Source organism: Anopheles aquasalis, chromosome 2, assembly GCF_943734665.1.
Source record: "Anopheles aquasalis chromosome 2, idAnoAquaMG_Q_19, whole genome shotgun sequence".
Lineage (NCBI taxonomy): Eukaryota > Metazoa > Arthropoda > Insecta > Diptera > Culicidae > Anopheles > Anopheles aquasalis.
In genome coordinates this window covers 25,312,677-25,327,500 of record NC_064877.1, presented here as the reverse complement: position 1 = coordinate 25,327,500, position 14,824 = coordinate 25,312,677, and the positions used below count along the sequence as shown (strand labels likewise).

The following is a 14,824-nucleotide window of genomic DNA, read 5'->3' as shown; positions in this document are numbered from 1 at the left end:
GAAATGGATGGGAAAGGAAAGCTTTTCATTAAAAAAACGCCGGCGATCCCGCAATCACTCTTTTCTAAACGGCATGCATGACGGTCGGTGCGCTAGGTACGGGATGTACGGGGGAACACGTGTATTTACACCTTTCTTGCCACTGCTGGTGGTTTCTCTGGTGCGTTCGATGCCTATCAATGACTTGCGGACAGCGAATGTAGGGAGCTACGTATGCGCAAAGCTAGGAATTACCTTCATCCCTTCACCGTCGCGTTGGTCGGTCAATCAGTGGACTCGTCTAAACGCGCTTTACTTGTGTGAATTCAAATTATGTGAGTCCAGTGGTCTGGAGGATATATATGGGAAGGCATGGTAGTCCTACAACAAGCTACACCTACGATCGCGAACAGTACTGATAAGCCGGGTGTTATTGTCGCACCCATCCCCGATCCTCGCCGCATCGGTTGTGCCGTCAGAAAAAATGGGAATGATCCACAACGTAGCTAGGCAGTACCTTGTAAACCGTGTCATCTTCCAACCGTTGGTCAGCTATCTGTAGGTGACACTGGGGCCGAATCGCTGGTGGCCGTCCGCCACAAGCGGCACTGTGGTAGCTCTCTTTGTACACCGTGCTCGATTCGAATCCCGAACCGGCGGGTACGGCGAGATTGTTGTAAGGCAGCACTGGCTTGGGCCGATCGGTGGCACCGCTCGGGATGTAGCTCTTCTTGTATGTCGTATCGCAGCTGATGGCCACCGTTGGTGGGTGGAAACTGCCACGCCGCGCCCAAGGCATTGCTTCCTTCGGTGCCGGGCAAACGGGGCCGTAACTGAGCTTGCTGGTCGTTTCTGATTCCATCGGAACTGTGAGGAGGAGAGAAAGTATCATTTTATTAATGTCCATCCATTATCCATCAACCTACTCGGAACTCACTCTCGGACCGCTCGTACTGGCGGATCGGTTTGCAGGACCGTGCCGGTTCGAAGTCCACCATGTTGGGGCAGCTGTACGAGAGTTTGTTAACCGTCTGCTTCTCGAACGGTGCACTGTGCACGTGCATGTGTCCGCTTGGCACAATTTTGTATCGCTTCGGTGTCGCCTTGGGAACATAGTCGTGGCGCGTAGTCGTCATCTCCTGCAGAGGGCCCGGCTGTATGAGCTGATTAGCCGTCGGAACGATCGGTTGTACCCGTTCACTGTGCTGATAACCAGGGTAGGAGAGCTACAAAAAGGACACACGCAAAAAACACATGTTAATGCTTGTACCGAAATCCCCCTCGGGTTGATTTCCTCCTACCGCTGTGACCGTGTCCTTTTCCAACGTTCCTGGATGGGGTGCCAGGTGTGATTGTGGCTTAATCGGTAATGGCCGTGCATTGACGACTAGTTGTGGGTCCGTGTGGAAGGATGTTTTGTACACGCTATCACACCCAAACTGCACCTCTGGTGGCTTGTAGGTGCTGACCGGTTTGCAGGATTCACGCTTCGGAGGTTGTACATAGCGCTACGATGGAAAGAAAGTTTAGAATAGTCGTCCTTCAATAGTGATCGTCCGGAATTACTTACCACACGTTTAACGGGCGCACAACCTGGCCTGCCGCAGGCGCAGTTACAACACTGGGGCATGGTGTTGCTGGTTCCGGTAGCGGTCAGCACCTGGTCAACGATTATCGGATGCGGAACTTCGGGTTGCGACGGCCCCGCACTGTAGCAGTTGGAAGATTCGTTGACCGTTGGCACGTCGACCGCACATGGATGGACTACGACGGATGGAGCGTCCTGCTCGCAAATGTTCCCGCCACCGACTACTGCTGCAGATGCTGATGGTTCCACGTGACACGGTGCGCTAGCGAAGGAAGGTCACACAAGGCACGGCACAGGAAGGATGGACGATTTTTTACGGAATTAAACGATTTTGAATCATTATCACGAAACGCTTATCGGGCGCTCTGCTGCATGCACAGCATATTTAATCAATAAATCCTATTTATACGGACCGATATTGGCCAACTATTGAGGCGGGCCACGAGAGGAGGGGGTGGGCGTGCACTCCCCATAACCTTCAAAACTGTTATTTCCAATCAAACATCACGCGCGAAAACTACTACCCCACCACACTGTGTGTCCACCACTTACCCGGACTCACTACACTCCATCGCTCAATCTTGCGGCAAATTTCAAAAGGAAGTTTTTTTGCTTCAAAAAAGCAGGAAACACCTTCGTCTAGGAACACACAACCGGAGCAGCGGAAGCACCGGAACGAAAGAATTTGGAATGCTCTAACTGTGGGGCGAAATGTTACTCCACTCCAGGAGCCTAATTGTTCCAAAGTGAACTACCATCCCACATCGCACCACTTTGCGCGGTTTCGTCGCGGTAAGTCTACTACGATCGAAGTTCAGTGTACTCCATCGCAAAAGTAGCGCCGCATACTGCGTTTGTTTGAGAATGAGAAAACCATAAATTGTATATCGAAATCGTCGTTTCTCCCAAAGTATCTGCTGGTAGCGTGGAACGAGTGGAATGGTCGTATATGTCGATGATAATGGGGTGCGCCCTAAGCTGGCCCGTGGCGGGTAGTGCATGACCTGAATTTAGTACCTGGGCACCGGCTTTCCAGGTCAATAGTGTTGCCGCCAGGTGACAGGCTCTCACAGCTTTGGAGGCATGAGGCGGGGATCCTGCTTCTTTTTGTTTGTTAGTTTATTCACACTTTTTCGCTTGTCTGGTATGGCACGGAGCGGAAATTTCAATATCATCCAGTGTCGATGGAAAATGGTGTCAAGCTCCTCGAGCAAGGGCGAAAGTGTTTACAAAATGCCTCAAACTAATCAGTTCTCGTCAGGATATATGGCAGCTAGGCGATCGGCAAGGTTTTTGAGTGTTTCAAAATATGTACTAGTTCAATAGTTAGTAGTTATTTTTTTACATGATTATGATAGGATACAGTTTTTAAATTCATCATGATCAATTACAATTACAAGTTATCGATCAATACCACGGCGTATTACGTGCACATGAAATGCTTGTACTGCACATGCATTGCAGTGTCCTTTTTGTCTGTAGATTTCGGTAGAATAATCACTGTAGATTTGAAAATGAAAATAGCAATATGTTTTTCACAAAATTATTCCATTAGGAATCTCTTCAACTGTACCGAGAAGCTCATTCCAGAATGCCATAAAAAACTGCACCTCAGCAGCTTAACTTCTGGTTACAGCATGGACGGAAATTGGAATAATTCCTCTGAGAGCTGTTGGTAAAATCATTATTTCTATTCGAGGGTTTTGAAAAATTGATGCCGTTAGGGCACAGCTTAAAGGGCAAGTAAATGAAGGTGCCATGGTTGTAAAAATATGATATTCTGATTCATTTTCATTCATGCTATACGCTGTCTATAGCATACAGTCTGTAGCACTACCTCTCTCACGAAAACAGACCGGAAACGGGTGCCCTTTTCAACCCGGTGCCCCAGCCAGCCCAAACCCCATGGGCTGGAGAGTTCATAATAGTTTTATTGGTTTTGTGTGCTGTTCGAGGGTGTAGTAGGAATTGGAAGTTATTTAAAGACCCGCAAGCCGACAGGTTGCCAGTACGGTTGCCGTCGTGTTGGTCATAACCTTCAAGACGCTTTAATGAGCACACACGTGGTCCAAACTCAGCCATCGATTGGCGATTAAGGTAGGCCAGGCTTACGGTTTGTTGGTCTGGAATATTCGAATATTTCATGAGCTGCTCCGTTTTTCGGTCCCAAATTCGGACAAGAAGCACGCGGGTTAGTTGGCCATCGGTGAACAAGGCTACTTTGTTTCGGAATTGTGCGTTTTTTGCGTCGCATTTATCCAATTCAGTTGTAATCCTTCCTTGTCCACTTGAATTAATACGAGTCGACTTCAGGATATCCACGCCGGTAACCCAAGAACATCACCATCTAGTTCTCCAATCACAGGCCTGAGTTGTTGCTCCAAAACGATTTTTACACACTGTTAACGCCATTTTCGCATTAACCATGGCCGTAGATACAATGCTTTCCAATGTCAAACCATGCGTGAATGGTTGTAAAAAGATCGCGCACAACGTATCGGCACCGTAGATACAACCAGGAAGAGTATCTAATGCTAATTATGCATAGAAAATGGCTCTAGCTTCTGCACACTTCTCCTGGTCCTCGGTTGGAGGGAGGCGATAACACCGGTTTGCTAATTGCACGTGGCGCAATATGTTGTTCTCATTCGTGTTTCCGGCTCCCCCTCGAGACCAGTTGCGGTAGTTTACCACAAAGTTCACTCTATCACAACCATCTGCTACGGATCCCTTACGGACCAGCTGTGCCTTTGGTTTGGTGGCTAATTCGTCCGAATCCTCAACCTCAACCGGCACGAACCTTCCACATTCGACGGGGTGGATCCTTCCCAAAAGACCTAGCGCCAGTCTCCACGGTCACACATCACCAAAGCGCACACTATGTGGCTCACGCGCGAGCTATGCTACTATCGGACCAACACCACGATTGCTACTGTCTGACCTCAGTGACCGAAGTGAAGTGAAACTGGAGCGCGATCCGTACCGAACGGGCCGGAAGATGGGTGGTCGACCGAATCGCTTCGTTCGACAACGCGCAACGGCGATCCTTTCGCTTCTCCTTACATAATGCTCCTCATTCTCTCTCTCACTCTCTCTCTCTCTCTCTCGTTCTCTTATGTTAACGAGCACCGCGAGACACTCCGGCCGGCCGTCCGTTCGTTTTTTTAAATTTTTTGTAACGGAGTTTATGTGTCCAACGGAGGGGGTCCTTTAGCACCCTGGTCGCGAGGGTGTCTGTGGTCCTTTGATCGTCCTGCGGAGAGAGTGAAGGGATAACACCAACACCAAAAAAGAGAAACCGGCCGCACCCATGGGTTATGCGTCCTGCCCTCCCTCCGTTACGGTTGAGTTGACCCTCACAAAAATGCATACCAAAAAGGAATATTAAGACCCAATGATACTCGAGCTACGCTACTGTAACTCGGCACAAGCTACGGCTGCCACGAATGTGAAAACAAAGAGTTTCCTCTTTTCACTTTTCACTACCGGATACGATGAGAAGTGATCGAAGGAATCCTTTGCCGAATCGATTCGATTCCGAATCCCTCCACATCCTAAGGAAGCTCCCATTCCGGGAGTGCCGGGTGGCGGAGTGAGTTGATGGGTTTGCGACAAGGTTAGGGCAGGCACCGGAATTACCAATGAAAAATGGGTGCAGGGGCAACTCCCAATACTAACTTTTCGTGCTTAAACTGTGGCCCAGTTTCTGGTTAGCTAGCCGTTGCTATGCTCCGGTTTGATGGTGTTTGGATGGTGCAGCCTACTCTACCAGCGTTTTGTTGCGGTGCATTATGGATTGGGTCGCGGCATGGCTGGGGATTCCGTGACCTAATAGATACAACGGAACTAATTGTTGCTAGCGTGCAGGTGCCAAATAAATGGCAACTTTTTATTAATCAGTGCTATCAACGCCGTCCCATTGCAAAGAGTTTATCTGCGGGGCTTAAGAAACCGATTGGACCGCATTTCTGTTTCCTACTTGGATAGGGAAATGCGAGTGAAACGGAATACGTAACGAGGCGTTTGTCGTTTTAATATTCCATTTCAAAGGGCTGCCTATATACCAACTAGTACCTTAAATACCTTACAAGCTCGTGGTCCTCAGACACTGGATGCGACGGAGTTGTAATCCTTTTTCTGGGTCAGTTTGGGGATGGCACCTGCAGTACCCAAACCAAAACCCGGTTATGGAGGGTCCCGGGTCGTGTAACATCCGAAAGCCAAAAAGAGATCGCAAACTTAGGCCCTTCCTGTGTAAACATTCCGCTTGGCGCCGTTCATCCAACCTTACCCACTACCCAAAACAGGAACATCGATCAAACACACATTATCTTGCAGGCTAAAGATCCAGGACGGTAGGAGTTACAGAATAAACAGTGGCTGGTTTCTCGAGTAAAGTTTTCTAAGCAAATTACTTACCCTACAGAGTTTTATGGGAATCTAAACTCCTGAAAGCTACTGAACCTGAGGAACGCACAGGAAAACTCATCAATTCTAACTTATCTAGCGACCGGCGTCGTCCTGTCGTAACCGATACCAGTTCGCTCTTTGTCTGCTTGGGTCTGAAAGGGTCGAAACAAAGACAGCATACTAGATGTGTTTCTTTCCATACTAATTCATTACAATTTAGATTCGGGAAGGGCGTGAGGAACACAACCGTTAAGACAAGGAGGCAACTGTTTCATAAGTAGCATGAAGTATATTTTACAAGAAAGATTACAGAAACAAAATGAAGAATTGTACACAAAAGCGAGAAAATAACAGAACGATAGAACAACCTCTACAAACCGCCACTATACACAATTGTGGCCACTAAACTCCTTTTCTCTTTTTAGAAATACATCCGAAACCGAGTTCTTTTTGGGAAATCATAACAGAGGTTCCTCACCACACCGCGAGACACTCACCGAATTGCCTTCTACTTCCCTTCCTTGTGTTCGTAACTATCTACTATCCTAAACGCTAAAGCATGCGTTTCACGATTTGGCTTCACCATCATGCTCACCATATCTCTTTCACTATTCAGCACACAGTTGTTCCTGACTCTTGTCGTGGGTACTTTATGTTCCGTTACTGAGAAAAGCTAAGGATCTTTACGTGGCAACTGAACCCAGTGTTGTGTGTGGGTGTATTTCAGCGTGTGGTTGTTGTATTAACTGATTAGAATGATGATTAATAATCGAAAGTAACTCCAGCTCTTAGTGGGAGAACATGAGACTTGTATCGACACGTTGGTATGACACGTTATGCTGTCACTGAAGTAGTTTCGCGGAGTAGCAGGCACCGCTTCGCGGGATCCGAAATATTCATAAACATGCGCGCGCGAGTGTGTGTTTGTGTGTTTGTCTTTAACATAGGGGACTAGTGTGGAGGCGATCAACAAGGCTCAATTTTACTGAACCGATACTATACCGCCGTTTATGTTACGTTGTTCGTTTTACTTAAGCGCTAACGTAGGAAAACTTGACAATCCTGCACTCCCTCGGTGCCACCTAAAAACTTCCCACCGTATGTACTGCCCCTCTTAGGCTTAGCGGAGAAGGGACACCACAAAACCCTGTTTAACTGATGCCCGTTATCCCTTGCGCCAGTAGGAGAGTTTTCGCTGTCTGTTGCTAGTTTGTTTTCCTAAATAAATTACCATGTTGCTCCCATATTCACCGGCCCGACGATCGTGTTACTGCGATCACGAGATTTAGATCATTCCTTCCTCGACAGCTCGCTCACTAGACTCTCTTTCTACGTTTTAAGAAGATCTCCTAATTCTCGTTCCTCTGCATTGGTTACTAACGCTATATACGTACATGAACTGTATGCATGAGTGTGTGTATGTGTGTGGAGCTCATTTTGCCTTAAATATTCCTAAGTTTTTTTGTTTCAATTTATATATACGTAGACTACTGTATATATATGGAGTGCTTGTATATATATTTGCGTTCGTGTGTGGTTTACACTACTGCTGCACTGATAGCATTGAATTATCTAGTAGTATCCTGTCGACTGCCACGCAGTTTGTCTGGCCAGCTAACACGTGTGGTTTGGTTCTCCTGTCTGCGCCATCAATCGACAACCGAACGCATACTTTCGTTGTCTGTTGAATTACATGTCTTTCGCACACAGTTACACCGTGAGCAACGAGATAAGGTTGACGAAACGCACTAACTATGTCATCGACGATTGCGCTGTGCCTTCTCACCCTCAGGGGTCCGTCGTTGTTTGAAAGCTGACCATTTCTACCCCGTTGTAACAGCGCCAGTGATTGGGTTGCACGTTTCCCTTCGCGGTAGTTCCTAACACCATGAGAAGAAGGGACTTTTGTTTTGGAAGCGCTGCTGGAATGAGAAAAATCTCGACGATCCCGGATTTCCTTTCGATCTGAAAGCAAACAGAAGTGGGCAACGGGATTGGTCTCGGTTATAATTTCAGCCAATTCTTCAATTCTTTTTTAACAGTTATCATTGCTGGGGAAAGCGCATCATACAATCTAGGGGCTATTGGGGTATGTTTTATGTGAGAAGGATGCATTGAAAAGGTAATACTGGCAAAGCAAAACAGTCCATAGACGTAATGGATAAGAACAGTAAGCGCCAAATCATTTCGAAGCAAGCAAAAACAAACGTAAGATGCAAAAGAAAACCAGCAAAATTATTACAGTGTTTTCTTAATGTTTCTTTTTTTCGTTTTTTTTTAATCGCAATAATAAAACTTAACAAAAAAACAAAGAAATGGAAATGTAAAAAGATAGAGGTAGTAGGATAAGAACACCGAATATAAAGAAGCTAGGTGCAACGGTAAAACGGATGTTCGTGCAGGCTAGAGAGGGGAAGGCATGCATGTATCTCGAGTGTCAAAAGCTGCCACCGTAGCTGTCGTCAGCGGGAGGCAAGCGGACCCACCTCTCGACGATGACGGCCGGCATCTGAACCAGCTGCACCGGGCTCTTGCCGTCTTTTAAAGCTTGTGTTAGATTCAGTATCTGACCACGCATCACAGACATTTGCCGCTCGAACAGGCCCCGGTCGAAACCCTTATCCTGTCGGAACAGCTCGTACAGCTCGTTGCACAGCTCCTCGACAAAGTTCAGATCGGACAGCGAGGGCAGTATCAGGTCCCGGATGTCCTGGCTGAACGGTTGCTTCGCTTGCGGCAGCCAGGCCCAGTGGTACGGGTAGGCGCGCCACGAGTCCGGATGCTTGAACGGAAACGCTAGCCCATTATCGATTGCCGCAATCCGAATCTCCGGGAGCTGCACCAAATTCCAGTCCGTATGTTCCGTCATCTCCAGCCGGGTACTGCTGCGAGGCATGAAACCATTGCTGCCACCATTCTGCATACCGAAACCATTGGAGCTGGTTAGACCGTTCGGTGATGTTGGTGACGTCGGTAGGATCGTCGGTTGATCGTACTTGATCAGCCAATTATCGTTGCCTCGATCCGTATTGCGGATGATGTAGTCGAGCACGACGAGCCGCTCGAACTGTAGTTGAAATTTTTGGCCCAACCGTGCCGGTAACGGTTCCTGCTCGAAGCGTCGCAACCAATAGTCGGCATCCTTGTACCCATCGACAAACAGTTGAAACGAGCCCGTCTTCGGTGGTAGTGACATTCGATTAAAGCGCGCCGCCGGAATACGCTCCTTAATCGTTTTCTTGATTCGTGCCTTCTGCCGATCGAGCCGCGGATAGTTGAACGTCTCCGACACCAACCGAACAACGCGCGTCTTTGGCACGATGTTAAGGTTCAGCTTTTGGTCCACAAGGCTCGCTCCGGCTTCCGAGAGGTATCTACGAGGATAGTGGTTGAAAGCGAGATAAGCGGATGATGGGTCACGACCATCGTACTACAATCCGAAAGCACTTACCCTTGGTTCGGTATTAGACATGCGCGCCCGAAACAACAAGGACAGCACAGTTTGTGCATCCATTTGGTCCACTTTGGGTTAAGCCGACCGTACGGTTCCTCATCTTTCGGTTTGAACACGGCAATCACTTTCTGTGGAAATTGAACAACAACAAAAAAAAACGGATAACACGATCAGATTATACGGCATCATTGATAACATAGCAAAGCCACCAGCAACCCTCTACAGGGGCTGTACGATTCATACCAAAACTTCCTCTAAAATGCTCGATAAAAGAGGAAATTCCCCTATCATTCGATCGATGTCAACTCAGATACGATCGATCTAAGCCGGATCAATCGAATGGAATCGTTTGTATACCGTTTACTCTATGCTCTTGCTGCATTGCAGGACGTTCGTTCCACAGTTGTCAACAACGACAAAGCTTCCGGATGACAATTTCATGGAATGTGTGAGCAATCTCATTGTAGTCGCAGCAAAGTTTGCCACGTCCCCGCCCTCGGATACTCCCACATACTTACGTTTGCCGGGTTTTTCACGAAGTACGAACCGCTACTGCCCTGGTAGATGCGCTCCGGGTAAATGCCGCCATCGATTGCAATCTCCGCCGAGTACACCAAATCACTGAAGTGAGGGTCATCTGTGGTGAATGCGGGGAGGAAAACGTTTGAAAACATTTTAATTTTTTCGAAACAACTTAATAATGCTTCAAACAACATATGAAGCCAATGCGAATGGCAAAGTGGACATCGTTATAAACCATGGCCTGCTCCAACATGAACAATTCAGTACATTAAATACAGCAAATGGTTACCATTTCTATTTGTGTTTTGTTGAAGTGTGTTGCAAGTTGTTTTTCTGAGATTTTACTTTATCATTTTTGTGTCAGAAAGTAAAATATTCGTTTTACGAAATAGTGTTCCCTTTTTCCCATAAGCAATTTAGCGATAACTTGCTTTTTTCGTCCTATTAACGAACAAACACAGATTTGATTTTTCGTTATCGTTCGTTCGTTCGTTATTTTCGTGAATAACCATGTCTCAGATTTTTCAGAAAGTGTTCTACAGATACCAGTAGAACCAGTAAAAGAATCGCCTTATATTTTGTTTTTCTTTTAGTTTCAAGGCTCTTAATGCTACAACTAGTCTATTCAACATAGCTTAAGGACAGGTATAGTATAGTAGTAAAAACAAATGGATTTGATAGCACGCATTACAGAAAGCCTATCAAATTGCACCCCAAACCAGGTCAAAACATTATCAATTGGGCAGGTTTACTCCAGTTCTACTCCAGTTCACTTTATAAATAGCATTAAAAAAAACTCATTTTCCTATCGCGCAGTTCAGCTAACGTCGCAACGACCCATCAGCCAACGATTCGCCACTCGGGGCGACCAGCAAATGGGTTATCATTCTCTGCCGCTGCTGCTACAAGGCGCAAGCACGTACACCAGGAATACTGGAACCAAAAAGGGAGCCGCTTCAAGACATGGGGCCAACCACTAGCCGGGCATTGTAGTGGAGATATGGATGCACATTCTACCGAGCGGATGGCACCAACCGACGGTGTGCAATAAATCGGATTAAAGCTTGGCCACGTTTCACGTGGCTCGTCGCTTCCAAACGACCTTCGTCACGAACCACTGGCCAATCCCGAAAAATGAAACCATAAATAACTCGCCGCCTGGCGTCCCACAACGATACCACACCACCACTGACTGGTGGCCTGCCATCATTATCTCGGTGCACTTTTGGCACCCGGCCAGTCATTAAAAGAAAAGAAAGGAAGATTCGGCCAGCGGAGAACAGAGTCTGGCTGCACCGGCTTACCACGCAAAATGCAAATGCAGCACACAACAGGGCACGTCGAAAGCCCACACGTTAAAGTGCCAAGAGCGGCGAGAAAATGGCGAGAAAAACAACGGATTATTAAGCGGATTCGACGTCACGCACTACGGCCATGCCATGCTTGGGTATATTCGATTCCATTTTCCTCGACCTCACACAAAGAAGTGAGTGGGAATTAGGTGCGTTGCTTGGAAACATTCACCTTCTGTGGAGGTTACACGCCGTCGTTCCAAAAACGGCTACTACGCTTCCTCTGTCACCGAATGGTCGAATGAGAAACTGGCACAATCTAAGCGCCCATTCTGCTTGAACGGAAAATCGCGGAATCATTTGAAATTGTGGTGCTACGGTGGCCTATATTTGAGACCGGTATCCTAAGTGAACTGGCGCTGCTAAGTGCAATCGACCGTATCTAACTGGGACCTTGGCAATCAGCGTAGCCGCGTGGCCAGAATGCGGAGAGAGCCTAATGGAATGTTCCGACCCCTCCCAGTTGCGGGAGTTCGTGCTTTCTGGAAGGATTCTGGACGTGGAAAATGTTTTGAAAACCACCAACTCCTCCTAGTGTGGCTCTCGTTAATGATCCGCGTTTTCCACATCTAGTACGCTGTGGATGTGTCGGATTTCCTTCAGGCAAATTGTTCATGATGAATTAAAAAAGGGATGCATTTTTTTGCAACTTCAAACGGACATGGCATGCACGGGATGCGATGCAGTGGTAAGCCTGATAAAGCATACGTATCCTTGGCATGCAAGGAATGCACAATTTACACAATTTTTATGCAAAACCAAGCAAAAACATCTCGGCATCCTTGAAGAGAACACCCGTCCCGGCATTCTATCTCTTTCGCTCGTTACTCTCTATCGTTCGGTCTCACTCTACGTCACACAGCAGCTGGCAGTGCTCGTGCCTACGACCTCTTCCCACACGTATGCTCTCTCTAGGTCCATAAAAAAGGACCTACAGCACCACGTGACCCTCTACCAAACACGCGCACACAGAGACACACGCCATTTCCGTTCTGGTACATTCTCCAACACCAAGGGCTTGGTAGTGCACCAGCAAAAAAAAAAATCACCTCAACTAGAGCGCGCGCACGGCCACGTCAACAATAGCGTCATCGGAGAAGGCATTGCCCGTGTGGTGCCTTGCGTTGCTGCGGCAACTTTCATCCCGTGTGCCTAACCTGCTATGTCGTTGTACGGATAGTAATCGTCCTCGTTGATCAGAAACTCGCCGTTAATACATTCGACGCGCGTCTCGCACGGACCGCCGGCCTCGAGCGCCCGCCGACCGGACCGTGATCCGTCCAGGCTCACGATGGCCGTGCTCAGCTGGAAGGCACTGGCGGCTGCTGGTGGCTGCGCCGAAGAAGCACTTGGTCCGCCGATGGCGGCTGGCACATTTCCGGTGAGGGTGTTAGGTGGTGACTGGTGTGGTGGTGTTGCTGCTGCTGCTGCTTCCACTCCAATTTCTCCTTCCGTTATCAGCAGATACGTTGGATTCACTACGGAAAGGCCACCGCCGTGGAAGGAAGCGAGCTGGCCTCGCCGTAACTTATGCTCCGCTTCCTCACTTCCGCCGCCATCCATCACCGCTACGACCGGAATGTCATACTGGGGCAAAATCTCATTCCTTACACTTTCACCGTGGCCAATAATGTTTCGATCGTCCAGGATGAAGCCACTGGTGCCGATGGTTTCCACTAGCATCTTGCACCCGTCCTCCACTGGAGTTCCGAAGCAGCGACTACTACGTGAACGACGGCGACCTTAGCAAACTAAAGGGCTGCCTGGGCTGCTGCACTAGCAGGTTTTGATTGGAGCAACCATTGGTTCCTAGGTTTTACACGCGATTTTGTTGCGGAATGCGCGGCGCGTGTTGCTATAGAGTCAGATAATTGAATTACTGTCCCCAACAACACCAACGACTTATTCCCTGGGATTCACAAGGACACCCGCGCGCGGTTACACATGCGACCACTGGCTGGTGGCTGGTGTACAATCACCCACACAGACGTACACAAACACACAGGCACATGATTAATCCGGCGGAAGATTAATCAGCCGACCGTCTTCGTCGTCGTCGTCCTCTCAGCCGCCGGGCACAGCACAGCCACGACAACATCAACAACAGTAGCCCGGCCGCGGCACATCATTAGGAATTTTCCTCTAATTAAACGAGTCGTAGGCGGCGTAGAAAGTGACGACGTAGCAGGCCGTCAGTAGCACCACCACCATCCCCTTTACTGCCTGCAGCGCCAAGGGTGAACGATGTGTTCCAACAACAACAGTGGGTGGTTGTCACTGTTGCGGCGCACCGAAGCTGGCGGATGGAAAATATTCGCGATATCGGTGGCACGGTAGGCACTGAGGCGACACGCAGCACCACACCACGGTGCGCACAACACAACGGGGATACGGTGGACTTAGAGGCGTTGTGCGCTGCTGCTGCCGGGCCGCGTTCAAGTCGACTGACGATGGCCAGCCCGTCCGGAAAGTTCGGAAGCCTACGAAGGTGGCAGATCCGTTCAAGGCGAAAACTCGCACCACCCGCACACGCTTTCCGTCCTTCCGCTCTGTTTCGTGTACCATCGTCACGAGTAAATGCGCACGAACGGTCACGAGGCGGGAGCATTAAATGAGCGAAGGAAACGAGGGCCACCACCTGGCCGGCCAGCCAGATAGGCGGAAAATGGCTCTTGGGTTGTGACGTCGATTGTGTCGCCGCGTGTCGTGGTGTGGTTTGTGCGAGAGAAAGAACGAGAGAGAGAGAGAGAGCCCATAAGCACGCGCCTACTAACAAATACACCGAAACGGGCTGGCTAGTAGACTGACTAACGTGGTGTAGGCTCTGTATCGCTTCGTTCGCTACCGCGGGCTACTACGATGCCGCTTGCCTCATGTCCGCTTCATCGTCGCCGAAAGGGTTGGAAGGGCTTCGGCCAAACTTCGGTTTATTCCGGAACGATCATCACTACAAAGAGAGAAGGGAGAAAGCTTTTGACGATGACGAACGTGACCGCGAACGCTTGGATGGAAGCTCAAACGAGGTTCGTGCTGCTTACGGATGTCCTTTCGTTCGTCCTGGTCGGATTCTGCCACAAAAATCAAAACATGGGCACCCCGTGACCCCGTACTGTCCGCTCCCTAACATCAGAACCCCCCCCCCCCATTAGATGGCTCATTTGCTTCGAAGTGATATCGGGCAGAAATTTAAGCCAGAAGGAACGTGCCCTTTGCCAAGTGGAGACAGGTGCTATGAGGAGGCTGGGGCAAAGCATAAGATTCAATTAGAGCATTCCCAGGGGGATGTGTAAATGAAAATTAATAGAAGCCATAGAATGATGAATAGCGCCTTAAACTGCTTCTGATGGGAAAGCACTTGGTGGGCCATTTGATACGCTATCACACCTTCCTTATCGTAGTTGAGCTTTTCATGAAAAATGTTTCTCAATTTGGAAGCACGCACACACGAGACGGGCCCTCGACGGGATCCGGAACAATTCGCACAACAAAAGGGCGGATGTAAGTGCTCTCATTGCTGTA

At 48.6% G+C, this 14,824-nt stretch overlaps 1 protein-coding gene across 1 annotated transcript in view; it reads right to left on the bottom strand.

Moving 5' to 3' along the window:
* LOC126580941 (uncharacterized) overlaps positions 1-13,722 on the bottom strand; it is a 14,689-nt gene extending 967 nt beyond the window's left edge. Inside the window, exons 1-9 of the mRNA XM_050244295.1 lie at positions 12,463-13,722; positions 9,950-10,068; positions 9,429-9,559; positions 8,472-9,351; positions 6,330-6,345; positions 3,680-3,786; positions 1,281-1,487; positions 917-1,205; positions 497-846 (exon numbers count right to left, since the gene is read on the bottom strand). Of these exons, the coding sequence (XP_050100252.1) occupies positions 497-846; positions 917-1,205; positions 1,281-1,487; positions 3,680-3,786; positions 6,330-6,345; positions 8,472-9,351; positions 9,429-9,559; positions 9,950-10,068; positions 12,463-12,988 (2,625 nt within the window). The 5' untranslated portion in view covers positions 12,989-13,722. The remainder of the gene's footprint in view (positions 1-496; positions 847-916; positions 1,206-1,280; positions 1,488-3,679; positions 3,787-6,329; positions 6,346-8,471; positions 9,352-9,428; positions 9,560-9,949; positions 10,069-12,462) is intronic.
* Between the last annotated feature and the right edge of the window lie 1,102 nt (positions 13,723-14,824).